Source organism: Sus scrofa, chromosome X (assembly GCF_054392235.1).
Source record: "Sus scrofa isolate SSC_HxYL_T2T_F1_AM1 chromosome X, Sscrofa_HxYL_maternal_Yorkshire_Landrace_v2.0, whole genome shotgun sequence".
Classification (NCBI taxonomy): domain Eukaryota; kingdom Metazoa; phylum Chordata; class Mammalia; order Artiodactyla; family Suidae; genus Sus; species Sus scrofa.
In genome coordinates, this window is record NC_139401.1 from 39,736,831 (window position 1) to 39,756,112 (window position 19,282).

The 19,282-nt window shown below is 50.1% G+C and overlaps 1 protein-coding gene across 1 annotated transcript in view; it reads left to right on the top strand.

Moving 5' to 3' along the window:
* LOC110257671 (uncharacterized) overlaps positions 1-15,368 on the top strand; it is a 98,625-nt gene extending 83,257 nt beyond the window's left edge. Inside the window, exons 4-6 of the mRNA XM_085007850.1 lie at positions 7,276-7,439; positions 7,724-7,852; positions 14,254-15,368. Of these exons, the coding sequence (XP_084863976.1) occupies positions 7,276-7,439; positions 7,724-7,852; positions 14,254-14,289 (329 nt within the window). The 3' untranslated portion in view covers positions 14,290-15,368. The remainder of the gene's footprint in view (positions 1-7,275; positions 7,440-7,723; positions 7,853-14,253) is intronic.
* The last annotated feature ends 3,914 nt before the right edge of the window (positions 15,369-19,282 follow it).

Genomic DNA, 19,282 nt, shown 5'->3' on the forward strand with positions numbered 1-19,282 from the left:
TACTCAGGAGTATCAATGGACTCTTTTCTCCTTTCAATAAGCTCAGCAGAACCCTGGCCTTTGTCTGGGGCCCCCCTGCTCCCCAGGGAGATCTCATAAAGGGCCTCCAGCCTCAGGCCGGAGCTAGAGACGGGACAATCTGGGCTGTCCTCACAATGACAGGGTGAGGAGGTTAAAGCCTGGTGTCAGCTGCTCAGAATCTCGTCCCCAGGGCTTTTCCTGCTTTTGTTGTTTCTGGTCATAGGTCTGATGCTGGATGGGGGCCTCTCTGCAGTGAACTACAGAAGGAACTCGGGCGAGGGACAGCCAGGCTGGCCTTGGCCGAGGTTACAATGGACTGGCGAGCTGGCGCGGGGGTGGGGGGAGGCACAGGGGAGGGGTCTGAAGGCCCTGCCCGCGCAGTCTTTGGGCTTTCAACTCCCAGCTACATGGGCCCCATGGGCTCATCAATTTGGACCTTAGATTCCCCTGTCTCAGGCAAGGAACCCACAATTGCCTCTCCTGTGGACAATTCTCCTTGCATAGCAAGTGTGGTGTGAGGGCTCAGGGGAAGGACCTTGCCTTGGGACTGAGGGACATTGCTATAGGGGACCGAGGTGGCTTCATGCCAGGACGCTTCAGAAATGCTGAGCAAATGCACTAAAACTGCACATGCCCACCGGCGGGAGAAGGACAGACAAACTGGGGTCTAGCCACACCCTGGAATACTATGCAACAATGTAAAAGAATATATAAAGCACTATAAAAGAATGTATATAAAATATATATACAGAATATAGGAGTTCCCATCGTGGCTCAGTGGGTTAAGGACCTGCCATTGTCTCTGTGAGGATGTGGGTTCCATCCGTGGCCTCACTCAGTGGGTTAAGGATCTGGTATTGCTGTGGCTGTGGCACAGGCTGGCAGCTGCAGCACCGATTCGACCCCTGGCCTGGGAACTTCCATATTCCACAAGTGCATCCATAAAAAAAGAAAGAATATATAATATATTACACATTATATGTTAATACATTATAAATATAAATAACTTATTTTATTCTTTATAAATAAAATATAAATATTTAAATATTCAATATTTATACTTCTGTTTTATATTTATATCCTATATAACATAAATATACTTATGTATAATATAAATATATTTTCTATTTCTGTATTAAATATACATATATCTAATATATAATTGTAAATATGTGAATATATATTTTTATATTCTTTATATATAAAAGAATATATGAAGACTTCAATAACACGAACAAAAATACAGACATCATCTTTCATGAAAAAAGCCAGAGTAAAATACCATCGATTTCTATTTATAAGAAGTTCATGGACAGGCAAAACCAATCTAAAATCGGAATAGCTAGAAGTCAGAATAGTGGCTGCTTGCGGGGACATTGATTGGGGCGGGACATGAGGGGACCTTCTGGGACAGGTGCTGAAATTGTTCTAAATCTTGATCTGGGAGATGGTGATGGTTCTGTAGTCTCCATATACATGTACAAATTCATTGAGCTGAAGGTTTAAGATCTGTGCATTCTACTTTATACATGTTAGACTTCAAGACACAAATGAAAATTAAAAACAACCTGTCCAGAGTTCCCACTGTGGCTCAGCGGGGTAAGACCCGACTGGTATTCATGAGGATGTGGTTTCCATCCCTGGCCTTGCTAAGTAGGTTAAGGATCCGGCGTTGCTGCAAGCTGCATCGTAGGTCACTGATGCAGCTCTGATTCGACCCCTGGCCTGGGAGCTTCGATATACCACAGGTGCGACCATAAAAAGAAGGAAAAAAAATGACCCGTCCAAAGGGAGTTCTGCTTACCTGCCCACTCCCACTCACCGTGCTGCACGAATCAGAGGAAAGTGCTGGTTGTTAATTAGCCCAAGGGCCATTGTAGGGACTATTCAGGGAGCCAGGTTTAGACTGTACTGAGGATTTCAAGCCGCATTCTCCAAAGGAGCCTTTGGCTGGCACCTGGTCCCTCAATTCAGTTCTTCTCCTGTCCACAGCTCGGGGGTGGCAGGGGGTGGCGTGGGCGGCTGCCTTTGAGCACAGCAGCCAGAAAGCCCTCAGACCAATTACTAACCCTCCTCGCAGTGTCTTAACTCACATGGGGTGGGGGAAGGGCGGGGGTCTAGGCTGTCTTCATGGCGCCACATTTGCAGGTGTTTTCTCCACCGCTTTTTCTGTGCAGCAAAAAGCCAGCTCCGCAAGCGCTGCCTTGCCCTAGGAGCACCTGCACTTCGCTGATTTGGCTTCCTGAACACGTTTGCTATTTTGCTTGAGCCTCCAAACTTTCTCTGACCTGTCCCTCTCAACTTGAATTATCTTACCCTCCATATAATCTGCCCATCGCAGACACACAGATCCACAAACAAACACCTCTCCAGGAGGGACTCTGGGCTGACCTGTTCTTGAGTAGTTTGGGCGAGGTCCCAAGTGCTGCTACTGTGCATCTTGAAGCCAACCAGAAGTACAGCACTAAAAACTGAAGGCCTGGGAGAACGGATCCCTCAGCCAAGGGAGGGCAGGACTAGGAAGCGGGGAACTTTGTTCAAGCTGGACTGACATCTGTCAGGACCAGCACATGAGCACCCTTGAGAGGGAGGATGGAGATGGGCGGTCCTCCTCAAATGTCTCTTCAAAACCATCTCATCTTTGTAATCGCACCGGGGATGGGATTCGGTGCAAATCTATAAGCATTTATCAGGAGGAGACACTTAAGAAATACAGCACAGAGTTCCTACTGCTGGAGCACCTCAACATTTACAGAATGAGAAAAACGGATTGATGATTTTCCGATTAGCTGTGGAATAATAGAGCACACACACACACATCCCTCCACTGTCTCTCCCAAAGTCCCCACTAAAATGACAGTGGTGAGGAGTTCCCACCGTGGCTCAGCCAAAACGAATCTAACATCCATGAATATGCAGGTTCGACCCCTGGCCTCGCTCAGTGGGTTAAGGATCTGGCATTGCCGTGAGCTGTGGTGTAGGTCGCAGAGGCGGCTCAGATCCTGTGTTGTTGTGGCTGTGGTGTAGGCCAGCAGCTATAGCTCCAATTTGAGCCCTGGCTTGGGAACCCCCATATGCCTTGAATGCAGCTCTTAAAAAAATAAATAAATAAAAAATAAAAATAAAGAAAAAAAAAATAAAATGATAGTGGCAGGATTTTTTTTTTTTTGTCTTTTTTCTTTAGAGGGCCGCACTCGCGGCATATGGAGGTTCCCAGGCTAGGGGTCGAATCAGAGCTGTAGCCGATGGCCTAGGCCACAGCCACAGCAACACGGGATCCGAGCTGCGTCTGTGACCTACACCACAGCTCACGGCAACGCTGGACCCTTAACCCACTGAGTGAGGCCAGGGATCAAACCCGCAACCTCATGGTTCCTAGTCAGGTTCATTAACCATTGAGCCATGACAGGAACTCCCTACAGGGGTGGGATTTTTAAAGCAGGATCTAAATCCATAAGGACAAAAAAAAGAGAGAGAGAGAGAGAGAGAGAGAGAGAGAGGAAAATGCAGCCATTAAAAGAGGTCATCAACATTTTGGAAGCCTGACAGCAAATGGCTAGAAGGTAACTGACTCAGGAGACCAGAAAATGCTGGGAGCTAATGGCCTGTGGGAGTAGAAGCTTCTAGAAGCAAGCCGATTTGGGCAGCAGAACCTGAGAAAGGCTGAGGAAATGGCAGTACCAGGCCCTGCAGATGGTACAGGTGGGCTGTTGGAGCAGCTAAGAATTCCGCCTCTCCCCGCTGGGTGGCCTCAAGCCCATCCCCCAGGCCACGAGAGCCTGAGGCTTCAGGACGCCCTGTTCCGCTGACCTCAAGGGTGCCATCCTGAAAACAGAGGTAACAAATGATTGTCATCTTAAGCCACGGAGTTTTGGGGGTGATTTGTCGCACCGTAGGAGAGAACTAATAAAGACGGTAAAGGCTGACCCTGGAAAGCCCAGGATTCGGAAAACTCGAGGTCCGGGTGAGGAGAATTCTCCCTTGGATGCTGAGGGGAGATCCCGCGGCTGTCGCTGGGCAGCAGACCCGGAGGGGAAGCCAGGCCAACCCGAGCCGAAGCAGGCAGGATTCTGGGATAGGGTCTCTAAGGAAAAAACCCAAGAAGCTGAGGAGTTTAATTGAATGTATCCAGAAGCTAAACAAACAAGAAGACGGTAAGAGCTAAATATTAATTCTAAGGAAAACAGAAGTTTGTAAGGTAAAGAACACGTATTCCAAGCATACTACATGACGTGGCAGTGAATACATTGCCATATTTATAAACACCGAACAGTGATTTAACCAAAGAAGGTGACATAACTGCATTAGGATAATACGGGCAAGAGACAGTGTAGGGATGAGGAAAGGGGAGTTACATTTGATTTTCAGTTGAGAGTTATGGTTTGTTTGTTTGTTTGTTTTTTCCTTTTCCGGCTGCACCTGCGGCATAGGGAAGTTCCTGGACCAGGGGTGGAATTGGAGCTGCAGCTGAGCCCTACACCACAGCCACAGCAACACTGGATCCATAACACCTGTGACTTACGCAGCAGTTTGTGGCCACACCGGATCCTTAACCCATGGAGCGAGGCCGGGGATGGAACCCACATCCCCACGGAGACAATGTCAGGTTCTTAACCCCCTGAGCCACACTGAGAACTCCCTGATTTTCAAGGAAAATACCAGTGTTAGATTCATTGCTAGGGCTGCCAGAACAAAGCACCACAAACCGAGTTGCTTAAACAGCAGAAATGTATCATTTCACAGTTCTGGAGGCTGGAAGTCTGTGGTGGAGGTGTCGGCAGGGCCACACTCCCTCTGAAGGCGCTTGGGAAGGATCTGTTCTGGGCCCCTCTCAGCCTCTGGTAGTTCCCTAGCTTGTGGGGGCATAAATCCAATCTTCTTACGGCGTTCTCCTTGTGCTCATGGCTGTGACTGTGTCCAAATTTCCACTTTTATAAAAAGAGGACACCAGTCCTATTGGGTGAGGGTCCGCCCTAATGACCTCATCTTAACTTGATCATGTGCAGAGACCCTATTTTCAAATAAGGGTACATTCACAGGTACTAGGGGCTCAGACTTCAGCATCTTTTTTGGAGAGGGCACAATTCAACCCATAAGAGATAGAGAACGTCTAAGATGAATATATCAAGAAATCACAGGAGTTCCCGCTGTGGCACAGTGGGTTAAGAAGCCAACTGTAGCCACTTGGGTCACTGCGGAAGTGCAGGTTTGATCCCTGGCACGGTGCAGTGGGTTAAAGGATCCAGCGTTGCCATAGCTGTGAAGTAGGTTTCAGCTGTGGCTTGGATTCAGTCCCTGGCTGGGGACCTTCCGTATACCACAGATGAGGCCATAAGAAAAAAAAAGAAAAAAGAAAAAAAAAGAAGAGAAAAAGAAATAACAGCACAAGCATGTTATTTAGAAATAGGAAGGTAGGCGTTCCCGTCGTGCCACAGCAGGAAAGAATCCCACTAGGAACCATGAGGTTACGGATTCGATCCCTGGCCTCACTCAGGGGGTTAAGGATCTGGCATTGCCATGAGCTGTGGTGTAGGTCGCTGATGTGGCTTGGGTCTGGCATTGCTGTGGCTCTGGTGTAGGCCGGTGGCTACAGCTCCGATATGACCCCTAGCCTGGGACCCTCCATATGCCATGGGTGTAGCCCTAAAAAAACAAAACAAAACAAAAAAGAAATAGGAAGGTAAATATGAGAAGTAGATTAGAGAGAGTGGAGAGTGGTTCCTCGTGGGTGGCAGAAATTGAGGTAGAGCCAAGAGGGCTGCTGATTTTCGTTATAAGCCTGAAAGGACCGCCTATTGAAAACATGCACATTGCTCGCCCACCTCAATTGTCACACTCATCACATGTCATTACAATGTGATTACTCATCTGTGGTCCACACAGGACCATAAACTCCCGCAGGTTAATAGCAACCATAGCCAATATTTATATAACGCCTACTCTGTGCCCCCCCACCATCATTCTAAGCAGCTCACAACAACCCTGTGAAGAGGTACTGTTATTATCCACCATTCCAGATGGCAAGACTGAGGCACAGAGAAGCTAAGTAATTTTCCCAGGTCACACAGCTAACCAGAAGAACTTGACTTGGAAAGGCAACGCCACTTCTTTTTGGGATTCTTTTTGGCATTCCCTATACTGCTGAGTATAGAATCACACCGTGGTAGGTGTGGGCTACCTGTTAGAAGTAGGAAGAAAGGGGTGGAGGGGCCTCTTTTTCTCCTCATCTTTGATGAATGTGCAGTTGTCCTCTCTCCTGGGCCAGCCAAGTCTCATTATGTCTGCACCCCATGCTCCCCTCTTAGGGAAGCCATCTGCCCACCCTCACACCCTCCCATCTTCATTGCCATATTCTTTTCCATTTGGTCCATCCTGCCCCAGGACTGCAGCTGATTGGGCTAGAAGGGATCCCTGACCCGGGAGCAGCCAATCAGAGGCTGCTCTGGGAGCCACAGCATGGCGTGGTCTGGCAAGTCCAGACAACGTGGTGAGTCTCGTTCTTCCTCCTGGGAAATGTTTCACTTAGCTGCACAGGGAATCCAAGCCACTCAGCCACGGACAGAAGGCAGGGTCCGTCTGTTCAGAGCTGGTTAGGTTGTGAGAAGCAGAGAATGGCTGATGGAGGGAGAACAGAGAGAAGCAGAACCACGGCACACCCTCAGGAGAGCGGTAGAGAAGGGTTCCCTTGGCACCCAGGGGCTGTCATATTCCTGACCTCATGCGGCCTAACAGCCACCCCTCTTTTTTTGGAGACACTCGAGTCTCCTCTGGTCTTAACCCCGCCGCAGCACCCCCACAGTCTATGACGCTTGTGTCTTACATCTGGGCATCTCTTCGTCTTCCCAGATGTTTTCCTCTACGTATCTTCCTCCGTTTCTCTCTTCTGACCCTTTTATTGCCCTCCCTCCCGCTCTGGCACTCTGGCTAACCAGACATTCCATTTTTACTGTGCATTGTTTTTCATAAAGTCACGCACCGTCAGCCCTGTAAGGCACCTTTTAGACTAGTGCTGTCCAACAGAACTTTCTGCGATGATGAAAATGTTCCATGTCTGTGCCGTCCAAGACGGCAGCCACCAGACGCATGTCGCCATTCAGCACCTGAAATGGGGCCGGTGTGACTGAGGAGCTAAATTTTTTAAATTTTATTTAATCTTAATGACTTTAAATTCAAAGAGCCCCACGTGACTAAGGGCTACTGAGTTGGACAGTACAGCAGTTCCATCTTCTGATCCTTTACCTCTTTTTTTTACAGAGGACTCTCGCATTATGAGTCTAAGAGCCATGGATCGTCTCTCTCCTATTCCAGGGGCTGCCTACTCCAGTCACTACCCAGTTGTAGGACACAGCAGCACAGGGACAGGGGTGACGGCCCCTGCTGAAAGTCAGGCGATTTCACCCTCAGAACAGCAGGTCCAGGTAGACCCTGGAGGCTCTCCATGCAAGAGCCTGTGTGCAGCGGGGGCGGAGGGACAAGTCAGGGGATTGGGGGACCTCTTCCGAGGTGGTCGGTGTGTTAGCCCCTGGGACAGAAATGAGCTAGGTGATTCCCCAAACTCCTTTTGTTGGACCCCATGGCCCGGATGTGGCCACGTGACCTTGTTCGGGCCAATGGCATGGGAGCGGAAGAGATGGATGCCACATCCAGGTCTGGCCCGTAGAACTCTCCCATGTGCTGCTTCTCCTTCCATGTCTTGGTGCAGATGGGCCCAGCCGAGCTTCAAGATGGAAGGAACGGGGGGCCCTCAATCACTCCTGGAGACGAGAGCCTCCCATCCTTCGGGAGCCCCCACGTTGGACTTTACGTCAGTGATAAATCGTCTTCCATTGTGGTAAGCCACTGCCCCTCGGGGAGTTAACTGTTGCAGCAGCCAGCTTTTCCCTGACTATTACACCCCCAGGAAACACACTTCCTCCTGAGCTGATGCTTATGTTGTGGACGGTGGGGCCGGGATCCCCCCAGACCCCCCCTGGCAGTGCAGTGAGTGGGATGCGGTCTTGTCCGTTGCCATCCGAGATCTCAGACCACAAGGCGATGCTTGGTGTCCTTGCTGAGCTCAGAGCCGACTGAGTCTGGGTGGGACCTTCTTGTCCTCAGAGCCTACCCTCCGTGTGGCTGTGGCCTGACAGACTCTGGGAGCTCCCCTTGCTCTCCTGGGTCTCTGAATGGAGGGTCTCTAACCATTGCCCACGGGGAATGGAATCCCTCTCGGGGAGCAAAAGCCTACAGAACAACCTCTCTGAGGAGCCGATGGCCTTCACCCTCCATATGGCTCATACACAGGCCACCTTCCTCCAGGGTCCTCAGGCTCCGTGTGAGGCACAGGGAGCCCCTTAGCGCCCAAGAGCTCACGTGACTCATTCTAACGTGAGCAGCGAGGAGGAAGTCAAAGAAACGAGAATCATGATTTGAGCGAGGCCCACGGTGGGTATTTCTTGGCCAAGGAATGGGGAGCCCAGCCAAAATTCCCTGCCAAAATTTCTCAGCTCTGAGAGTCACGGATGAAGGGCATAGGCACTTTCTGCCTCATTAACCAAACTAGGAGGGGCGGCTTGGGAGGAAAAATATCCAGACCACTTCGGAGCACACGAAGTTAGAGGGGTCCGTGCGGGTGCCCACATAGATGCTTCTAGCAGCTGCACGGGAATGGGGACCTGAGAGGGCTGAATCGGGGTGCAAACTTGGGTGTGGAGCCAAGTGATGATGACCGCGCTGAGGGAGGGGATTGCTGAGAGAGCCAGAGAGAATGCTAAGAAGAGGTTTACGGGGCAAAGTGGGTCACTTGAGTGGCCAGGACAGCTAGACCAGGAGGCCAGTGGAATCCAGGAGGAGAGGGTGGAAGAGAAGCAGGAGAGAGGGGTGTCACAGGAGCTGTGTGGGGGGCGAGTGAGGGAGAAGGCGTGGTCAGCCAGGTGGGGCAGCCAGAGGCCAGGAGGGCAGGGGACGTGGAAAGGCCATCGCATCTGGTGACACAAGCTCATTGGCAGCCCTGCGAGAACAAAAGTTAACCCAGAAGGAACAGTCACTGGTTGGCAAGGGGAAGCCAGGTGGAGATTTAAAATTTATGGCAGAGAGTCTGCAAAAAGGATAAACTGCCCTGTAGGGACTGTGAGCTAATTGTATCACGTGGTGGGCCTGGGGCTGGGCCAGTCTAGCAGCACAAAACAGGAGCCCACTTGCACAAGCTTAAGTAAAAAGGGAGAATTTATAGGAAGAATATGAGACTCCGAGATTCAAGGACAGGAAGTGCAGCCCGCCTCTGGGGGAAGGAACCTTGGCAGCTCCGCGTCTTCTCCCTTCCCTATCTCTGCTGCTCTGACGTCTCTGATCGCTGCTTCCCTCCCAGATGGTGTCTTTCTTCTCTCTCAGCTTTTTCTGCTGTTCCGTGTGCATGGTGGAACATGGCTGCCTCAGGTGGCCCGCCTGGTCTGTTCACTTCCTTCTCCTCTGGGCTCACACTGTGCCTGCCACAAGGTGTTCAAGCAGCCAGTGAAGATTGGCTAGAACCACCAAGGTATCTGGAGGCCCAGTTCCCGAGAAAGCATCTGATTGGTCCAGTTGGGTCAGGTGCCCATCCCTTATCCAATCAGTGGTGGCCAAGGGGAGGGTCTTGTGCCCGGGGCTCCTCAGTAGGGGCCTGGGAGTAGCATCTTTGGGAAGCCAGCTGAGGCAGGTTCTTGAAGAGGAGAATGCAGGTGGCTCACATTCTCTGATGTTCCGGCCATGCTGCAGGCCCCTGATCCCCCTGGAACAGAGAAAGGCTCCCGAGTTCAGGCTTCACTTTAATGATGATCAATAAACAATGTGGAGGCCCCGAAGGATGGGGCGTGTGCGCTGACACCTAAGTGGCAAATGAGACATTCTCTCCTCCACTTCCCCCGCCCCCATGCACACACCCAAGCCCAGCGACACAACCCAAAGAACTCATCAGGGCCTCTTGTGACAGTTAGATGTCCCCAGGCTGAGCTCTCATCTTCAGTTTCCTTCCACAATAACCTGAAAAGAGAAGAGCTAAATTGGAGGGAGCTGCGGCAGAGGGGGACACAATACTTGCCCTGCTTGGAATGGCCGTGACCCCACAGTATGTGGGTCAGGCAGAGTCTCAACCGGAAGCAGTTAGGATAGTTTGACAAGATTCAGGGACAAAGGGACTAGTCCACAAAGATGTGGGTGTAGGGGAACCACAGGAATAACACAAGAAGCAGAAGCTGTTAGTGGTGGAGTTTTTGTGGGTTTTGGGGTTTTGTCTTGTTTTGTTTGTTTTTTAATCACCCTGGTCCCGGAGGTGAGTAGAGAAGTCCATGTTAAAAGGAGCAGGGACCTAGGAGTTCCCTGGTGGCTCGGTAGGTTAAGTATCTGGCCTTGCCACTGCTATGGAGCAGGTTTGATCCCTAGCCTGGGAATTTCTGCATGCCACAGCTGTGGCCAAAATAATTTTTAAAATTAAAAAGAAATTTGGAGTTCCCACGGTGGCTCAGTGGTCACAAACCCGACTAGTGGTCATGAGGACACGGATTCAATTCCTGGCCTCGCTCAGAGGGTTAAGGATCCGGTGTTGCCATGCGTGAGCTGTGGTGTGGGTCGCAGATGAGGCTGGGATCTGGTGTTGCTGTGGCTGTGGTGTAGGCCGGCGGCTACAGCTCCGATTGGACCCCTAGCCTGGGAACATCTGTATGGCGCGGGTGTGGCCCTAAAAACAGAAAAAAAAACCTTTTTTTTTAATTTAAAAAAGGAACAAGGGCTTTTAGTGGAAGGGTCCGTTGGCCCAAAGAGATGGCACAGGGGGGAAGCTGGGGAATAAAGCTTCACCTCAACCTCCTCCTGCTCTCTGCATCCTTGCTGGGGTCCCCTGTCGTCGGAACTGGCCAGCGGAACTCCAGAGGGTAGGGGGGCCCTCTGAGATGGGTGCAGAGGGGTCAGCTTCCTGGGGCACAGGGCAGGGAGGAGGAGGGTGGAGCGTGGACCTGAGGGGCAGATGGAGGATACTGTGCCTGTCCCCGCACATTCCAGTCACATGTTACCCCGTGCGCTCCTCCAGGGCAAGCCACTCCACTCCTTCGTTTTTGTTGCCAGCACCCAACCCACTGCCCAGCTCATGCTGCCAACCTGTGTTCCCTGATGCCCCAAATGAATTCCATGGTGCCTCTTCGTTTCTCACGTTGGTGGTGAACTGGCAGCGCAGCATTCCGCTGAATGGGACCAGCAACTCCTCCCAAGGCAAAAGTTTAAAAGATGGAGAAGAAGGAAAGAAAGAAATCAAAAATGCCCCAAAGATGAAGGCTGAATGATGCCGCTGGAGCTCTTTTTCACTTTCTCATCAGAAAGTGCAAATTGGAGTTCCCGTCGTGGCTCAGTGGTTAACGAATCTGACTAGGAACCATGAGGTTGCGGGTTCAATCCCTGGCCTCACTCAGCGGGTTAAGGATCCGGTGTTGCCGTGAGCTGTGGTGTAGGTCGCAGATGCGGCTCGGATCCCGCGTGGCTGTGGCTGTGGTGTAGAAGGTCTGATTCGACCCCTAGCCTGGGAACCTCCATATGCCGCGGGTGCGGCCCTAAAAAGACAGAAAGAAAGAAAGAAAGTGCCAATAATGAGCTGCACTGTCTGCCTCTTTATGATGGCCTTTATGTTCATAATAAAAACGACCGTAACTGGCACGTGCAGTACTTTAAATTTACCAAGTAGGTTATGCCCCTCATCTCATCCGATCCCCTCAAGAATCCTGTAAGGTACACTGTCTTATCTTCCCAGTTTGACAGACCAGACTCAGAGAAGTTAGGTGACTTGCCCAAGGTCACCCAGCAGGTATTGGTGGGATCAAAGCTAGGACTTCAAGTCCATTTCTGCTGTCATTTGCACCCTGCTGCCCCCTAGTCAGAAGACCTCTCAGGCTCGTGCCTGGCTGGGCAAGCTGTCCAGACGTGGAAGCTCTGACTTTCAAGAGGCTGAAGAGCTGAGCAGAAAGCAGAGCACACAGGAGCCAGAATTAGTGCTGAGGAACTCTGTGGGCCCCTTGTTTTCTGCTGGGTCATCAACACCTTTTTCTTCTATTTGTTCTTCTCCGCTTCAAACCCAGGCGGAGCAGGGGGGTAAATGCCCTCCCCACTCATTGCAAAAGTGCATAGTAATTTTGATGATTTTATGGTTTTTTCCTTTTTCTTTCTAGAGCCGCACCCGCAGCATATGGAAGTTCCAGGGCTAGGGGTGGAATCAGAGCTGCAGCTGCCGACCTACACCACAGCCACAGCAACGCCAGATCCGAGCTGCATCTGTGACCTTCACTGCAGCTTGTGGCAACGCCGGATCCTTAACCCACAGAGCAAGGCCAGGGATCGAACTCAAATCCTCACAGACATGATGTCGGGTTCTTAACCCAGTAAGCCACAACAGGAACTCCTTGAAGATTTTAAAGTGGAATTCACTTAAAAAGGAAGGAAATTCTTTAAATTTTTAATTAGAGTTAATTTACAATATTGTGCCAATTTCTGCTCTACAGCAAAGTGACCCAGTCATATATATGTGTATTTATACATTCTTTTTAAAATATTGTTTTTCATCATCATCTATTCCAGGAGATTGGATATAGTTTTGTTTTTTTTCTTTTTAGGGCCACACCTGCGGCATATGGAGGTTCCCAGGCTAGGGGTTGAATTGGAGCTGTAGCTGCCAGCCTGCACCACAGCTCACAGCAACGCCAGATCCGAGATGTATCGGAGACCTACACCACAGCTCACAGCAACACTGGACCCTTAACCCACTGAGCGAGACCAGGAATCGAACACACAACCTCATGGTTCCTAGTCGGATTCATTTCCGCTGCGCCACAATGGGAACTCCTTTTTTTTTTTTTTTTTTTGGATATAGTTAAACAGGAGGAAATTCTGTCATAGGCTACAACACGGATGAACCTTGAAGACATGCTAAGTGAAATAAGCCAGTTACAGAAGAACGCTTATTCTAGGATTCCACTCATTTGAAGTACTTCAAGTAGTCAGATTCATAGAGACAGAAAGCAGAATGGTCATCGCAGGGCCTGGTGGGAAGGGAGAAATGGGGCGTCAGCATTTAATGGGGTGGGAGTTTCAGTTTTGCAAGACGGGAAACTTCTGCAGAGGGGTGGTGGTGATAGTTGTCCAACAGGGTGAGTGGACTTAATGCTTAACGTTCAAACATGGTTAAAATGGTAAAATTTTTGTGATGCATATTTTACACAATTTTTAAAAATTGAATTTGGCAAACATTTAATGAGCCTCTGCTATGTGCTCTCTGCTAAGAATTCAAAGTGGTAAAGCATCCTCGGCCTTAGCTTCAAGGTCAGCCCTGAGTTCAAAGTGTCTGTTTGGAGAGTGCAGTAATGGGGGGGCGGGGTGGGGGGGGGAGGCCGGCTCCCTTGCAGGGGCCTTTCCAGAGACTGAGATGACTTCAAAGGTGAAAAGGAGGTTGGGCAGGAAGTGTAAGAGCTGGGGACACACAGAACATTCCAAACAGAGAAAGAGCACGAGGGAAAATACAGAGGTATAAAATAGCACGCCGCTAAGCCTCCTCTCCTTTCTTTGTAGGGATGTCACTAAACCCACAAGACACCCCCCCATTCTTTAATTTTTTTATTATTGGAGTTCCTGTCATGGCTCAGTGGTAACGAACTTGACTAGTATCCATGAGGACTCGGGTTCGACTCCTGACCTCACTCAGTGGGTTAAGGATCCGGTGTTGCCGTGAGCGGTGGTGTAGGTGGCAGACGTGGCTTGGATCCGGCATTGCTGTGGCTGTGGTGTGAGGCGACAGCTGTAGCTCTGATTCAACCCCCTAGCCTGGGAACTTCCATGTGCCACAGGTGCAGCCCTAAGAAGACAAAAAAAAAATTTTATTAACGAAACTTTTTTTTACAAGTCCCGTGCGGCTTAGAGTTAAGAATCCAGTGTTGCTACAGCTGTGGTGCAGATGGCAACTGAGGTGCGTGTTCGATCCCTGGTTCAGGAACTTCCACATGCCGAGAGCGCAGCCAAAAAAGAATGTTTTTAATTGAAGTATAGCTGGTTTACAATGTTGTGTTAGTTTCAGGTGTACAGAAAAGTGATTCCGTTAGACATTTATAACCGCATGCCCTTACTCTACACCCACGGGTCTATGACAGTGCTTTTCAAGCCATCTCTGGTGAGGACCATGGACGTGGGTGTTCAATCCTCAGTCCTTCGCAGGCTGATGTGTAACCTTACTGTGTATGACCATTACAGAGCTTAGGACACATGCCGCTCACCTTGGAAGTTTGAACCAATCTATTTCCTGTTCAACAAGAGTCCACTGATCACCCACTTGGATGACACAGCAAGGTCAAGTTGCCTTCAAGTTTTGAAAATGGTTAATCTCCATTTATGGGCTTTTCTTATTGTGGACCAGCACTGGTCCCCAGACCACACTTTGGGTACTGTTGGTCTAGAAGATGGTGAGTCCCTTAAAGAGACGAACCATTTCATTCTTCCTTCCTCTCTTTCTTCTTTCTTTTCTTCCTTCCTCTCTTTCTTTCTCTTTCCTTTTTTCTTTCTTTCGAGCCGCACCCAAGGCATATGGAAGTTCCCAGGCTAGGGGTTGAATCAGAGCTACAGCTGTCGACTTATGCCACAGCCGTGGCAACGCCAGATCTGAGCCTCATCTACGACCTACAGCTCGCAGCAACGCCAGACCCTTAACTCACTGAGCGAGGTCAGGGATCAAACCCGAATCCTCATGGATACTAGTCGGATTCGTTTCCGCTGTGCCACAATGGGAACTCCCAAACCATTTCTTTTTATTTTATCCATGCTTTGGGTTTTTAGCAGACCATCCCAAAGAAGTCCTCTCCTTTCTCAGAAAGAGATGCCTACCTGTAAATTAGCTAGTGTTTTCCCTGTGTTTGAATATGGAACGCTATGCCAGTATTAAATACCATTATTATTATTATTAGCCTCGTTGTCCACTATAGTGGATGTCATTTAATTAGAATTGCATAATAGGCAAATCTGCCTTAATTGGCTGGGATGCGGCTATGAAACCTTTCCAAGTCTCTGCCTGTGGTCTCTATTCCGTGGCCATCGCATCACATTCTCTGGCAATGGGTCATTTTGGAGACCTTGGGCAGGGTTCAGGGAAGGTTATCTGGCTACTGATTAACACTTAATTAGCACCTTTTTCATGTAGCACAGCAGTGACTTTGTAAATTTAAAAATTTCAGGGGACCACTTAATGTGGAATTAAAGTACAAGTGCAATATTTAAGATGCATGAAATTGTTTTACGCATTACAGCATTAACTAGCTCTTAATTTATGCAGTGCATGCCAGCGAAGGGCAATTAAAGTGTAGCAGGAAAAAAAATTATGGATCTCTGCGTTGTCCTGTCTGTTCCTCTAACGATGCTTTTGAAGGCTTTGGCTACATTCGTATCTCAACTCCTATTTAGATTTAGGAGTAAATGGTAAGTTCTGAAACTTGTTTGCCCCACAGGAATTGGCATTCTCTTTAAACTTAAACTGCCTCCAACAGGAAGTCCCTCTAGGGCCCAGAAATCCACCTCAGCCTCAGTGATTGGTCCAGGCATGGGCACATAAGCCACTACAGCCAATGAGATGTTAGGAGACATTTGCCAGAATTTATGGAAAAGTGTCATAGCTAAAGGAGTGGTTCTCCTTGCCCCTGGTCGGTGTCATGTGCGGATGTGAGGTTGGGAACAGCGGCAGGCATTTCGTAAGCCGTCTGGAGCTGCAGGGGAGTCATTGCTTGGGATCTGGCCATGAATCCAACAGCACGGGAGGCCGTTATGGCGAGGTGCAAAGAGACCCCATCCTGGAAAATAGTGTGGGAGACACTGGACTAGGACAGGTCTGAAGGCCATCTGACTTTTGGACTTTTAAATTATATTGGAACCTATAAATGTACTGCATATTTCCACCTTCCTGCCTTTATTCACGATGTTCCCTTTGACTAGAATGCTCTTTTCTTCCTTCTCCATCCTTCAAGTTCAAGTCCAAAGGCTAGGCTTCTGAGTTTTCCTTGATGGTCAGAACCATCCCCCACCCCCACCCCCCCAGGATTCTAATGCCCCTTACTTGAAATTCTCCTTCTGTGAGAAGCACCTTCTGCCCTGAAAAGCTTGAAGCTGCAAATGAGATTCTCCGTCTCCCCCCAGAGGACTTAGCTCTTGCTTCTATCCCCAGTGCTCATGTTGCACCTGACATGAGCGCCGCAAACCTGTTCCTAGAAAGGAATGTTAGCGATCTTAGGATGGGGAAGAGGAGAGCGCGCATACGAAGCATATGGTCTTTGTAGCTAGAGCCAGAAGAAGACAAAAAAACAAAAACAAAAACAAAACTGGGGAAATGCTGCAGCTGGGTGGATCCCAGTCCACTGCAGCTGCTGAGACTTTCCATAAAGAGGAGTAACAGTTACCAGCCAGTTAGAACAGTTGTCTGTCCCTCTGTAACTTACCTAGCTGGATATAGTCTCCAAGTACAACAAAGTCAAGGGCTAGGAAAATAAGTTTCCCACTCACCTCGTCCTCCCCACAAGCCATGTTCTCTTGGCAGCCGGGGAGCTGAGCTGCTCTGATCTCCCTCTAGCCCCTCGGAGTGAGATTGGCTGACAGCCTCGCGGTCCTCCCTGCGCTGCTTGGGGTGGTGGTTCCAGCCAAGGGCTGAGCGAGCCATTTCCACCCAAACTGGGGCTGCTCTAATGGGCACCCCTAGCTGGAAACTCTTCAGATCTGCATCGCCCCCTGCCGGCTCCCCTACCTAATCCTGCTTCCGCCCTTATCCTTTTAGGGGTGGTCCCCTTGACATTCCTGACTCCATCTTAGCCCTTCCTTCCCAAAGAAGCCTGCCCAGAGGTAAAAACTGCTAACTCTTGGATGTTTATTCTTCCAGACTTTTTTTTTCTTTTTTTTCTTTTTTTTTTTTAGGGCTGCATCCACGGCACATGGAAGGGGTTAGGTCAGAGCTTATAGCTGCTGACCACAGCTACAGCAAGGCAGGATCTGAGCCGCTTCTGCGACCTGCACCACAGCTCATGGCAACACCGGATCCTTAACCCGCTGAGGGAGGCCAGGAATTGAACCTTCATCCTCATGGATGCTAGTCAGGTTCGTTTTCTGCTGAGCCACAACAGGAGCTGCAGGGCATGTCTTTTTATTTGCTGTATACTGTTCCATAGCATGGCGAGCCCATGGTTACTTAGCCATTCTTATACTGATGGATATTTGGGTTTTCTCTCTTCTGTTACCTTAATAGTGCTGCTAGGAACGTACTATGAGCAGATTTCAAATAATACTAATTATTATTATAAACTGAACCTTATTTCAGACAGTTTATAAACCTGTCTTAGCCAAGCCTTTTCTGTGTTCTGATGCTTTGATATCTGGGGCTTTTGCTGACCCTGGGACGACTGCCCCTCCCAGGATTAGCCAGTTCCTAGAGATAGAAAACAACTTGCCTGCGTGTACGTTTCAAAGGCAAACCAACCAAAGCAGAGCGCATGCCCCTAACCGCAGCCGCCGCCTCTACCCGGCTCTCACACCCCAGACCACTGTCCCCCTGCACTAATCCGACAACTAGAGCCAGCCGCAGTGCCCCAGAGCCCACTGAGATTATGCAAAAGAGCCAACCGGAAACCCGCTTAGCCTGCCTCGCCTGTTCCTTCTCATGAAACCACAGTAAAGGCCCTCGCCCACCAGTTTCCCCTCTCCCTCTGCTTCCCAACCAACACCTGTGCTGCCCATGTGCCCCTGCCCCCCGTGGCCCGGCATGCCCCCTCCTCTTGGGATTTGTAAGTGTAACCAATTATCTCTTCTACGGCAGTCGGCTCCTGCTCTGTTGGCATCACTGAACAATAATAACACGTATATTCTGGAGTTCCCATTGTGGCTCCGTGGTTGACAAATCCGACTAGGAACAGTGAGGTTGTGGGTTTGATCCCTGGCCTTGCTCAGTGGGTTAAGGATCCGGTGTTGCCATGAGCTGTAGTGTAGTTTGCAGACATGGCTCAGATCTGGTGTTGCTGTGGCTGTGGTGTAGGCCGGCGGCTACAGCTCCAGTTGGACCCCTAGCCTGGGAACCTCCATGTGCTGTGGGAGTGGCCCTAGAAAAGGCAAAAAGACAAATAAATAAATAAAACGTATATTCAAAACAGGAGGACCTTGGAGTTCCTGCTGTGGCTAACGGGATCGGCAAAGTCTTGGGTGTGCTGGGATGCCGGTTCGATCCCCAGCCTGGCACAGTGGGTTAAGCATCTGATGTTGCCACAGCTTCGGCTTAAGTCACAACTGTGGCTCGGATCTGATCCCTGGCTCTAGAACTCCATATGCTGTGGGGCGGCCAAAAGTGAAAAAAAAACAAGAAAAGAGAAAGGTGGACCTCACATTGGTAAGGTGGAACATTTTTTCTCCCCAAGTTTCTAGAATGCTTCCATTCATGGACTCTTTCCGGGCAAATGCGAACAGCTAAATGTGCCGGGTTACTTAGGGCAGACACAAGAAAGAACTTCCTGCTAGTAAGCCAGGCCAACCTGAATAATCTTAATCCTGGAGCATCTTTAGACCAGTGGCATGAATAACCACAACAACCTGGTGAGCTGAATCCCTCCAGAGCTGAGGCGGGGACCCCGGGAAGGCAGCCGGCAGCCGGCTCCTGCAGGCTGAAGGTTTCAGGAATTTACCTCTCACCAGGGCTCAGCCCCACCCTTGCCGAAGGAGGCCACGAGGTTCCCTGCGGCCCATCCCTGCAGACAGCTGAGGTCCTCCTCACCTGAGAAGGGAGGAGGGAGGGGATTACCGCCTTCCCTGCTGCCCTGGGGCTCTGGGCCCGGTGACGTGGGGCAGCCTGGCAGAGGCTGGCCTGTGTTCACAGCTGCCTGCCGGGAGCCGGAGCCTGTCAGCTCCAGCAGCAGTGAGGGAAGACGTTTCTGACACAAAACCCCAGGGGAATCCACGGAGGAGCTGGGCTGTCATTACTTATTAACGGTGGGCCTGATCCCCAGCCAGGCTGGCCCAGGGAAATAGCCTGTAGGGAGGCCGGCCTCGCTGCTACCAGGTGGATTAACACTTTCAGGGCGGGAGGGAGCTGTTTGGGGGGGGGTCAATTGTCACATTGTTGCATGTAAGAGGGGCCATTCTTTACACATTAGACACAGGCGCCTTCTTCCTCGGCGTTCCCTCCCCCTCGGCGTCTGCATTCTTCTCTTCCCTTCTCCTCCTGCCCGCTCTGGTTTTAAGCCAGCAAACCCACAGGATGTGGGAGACT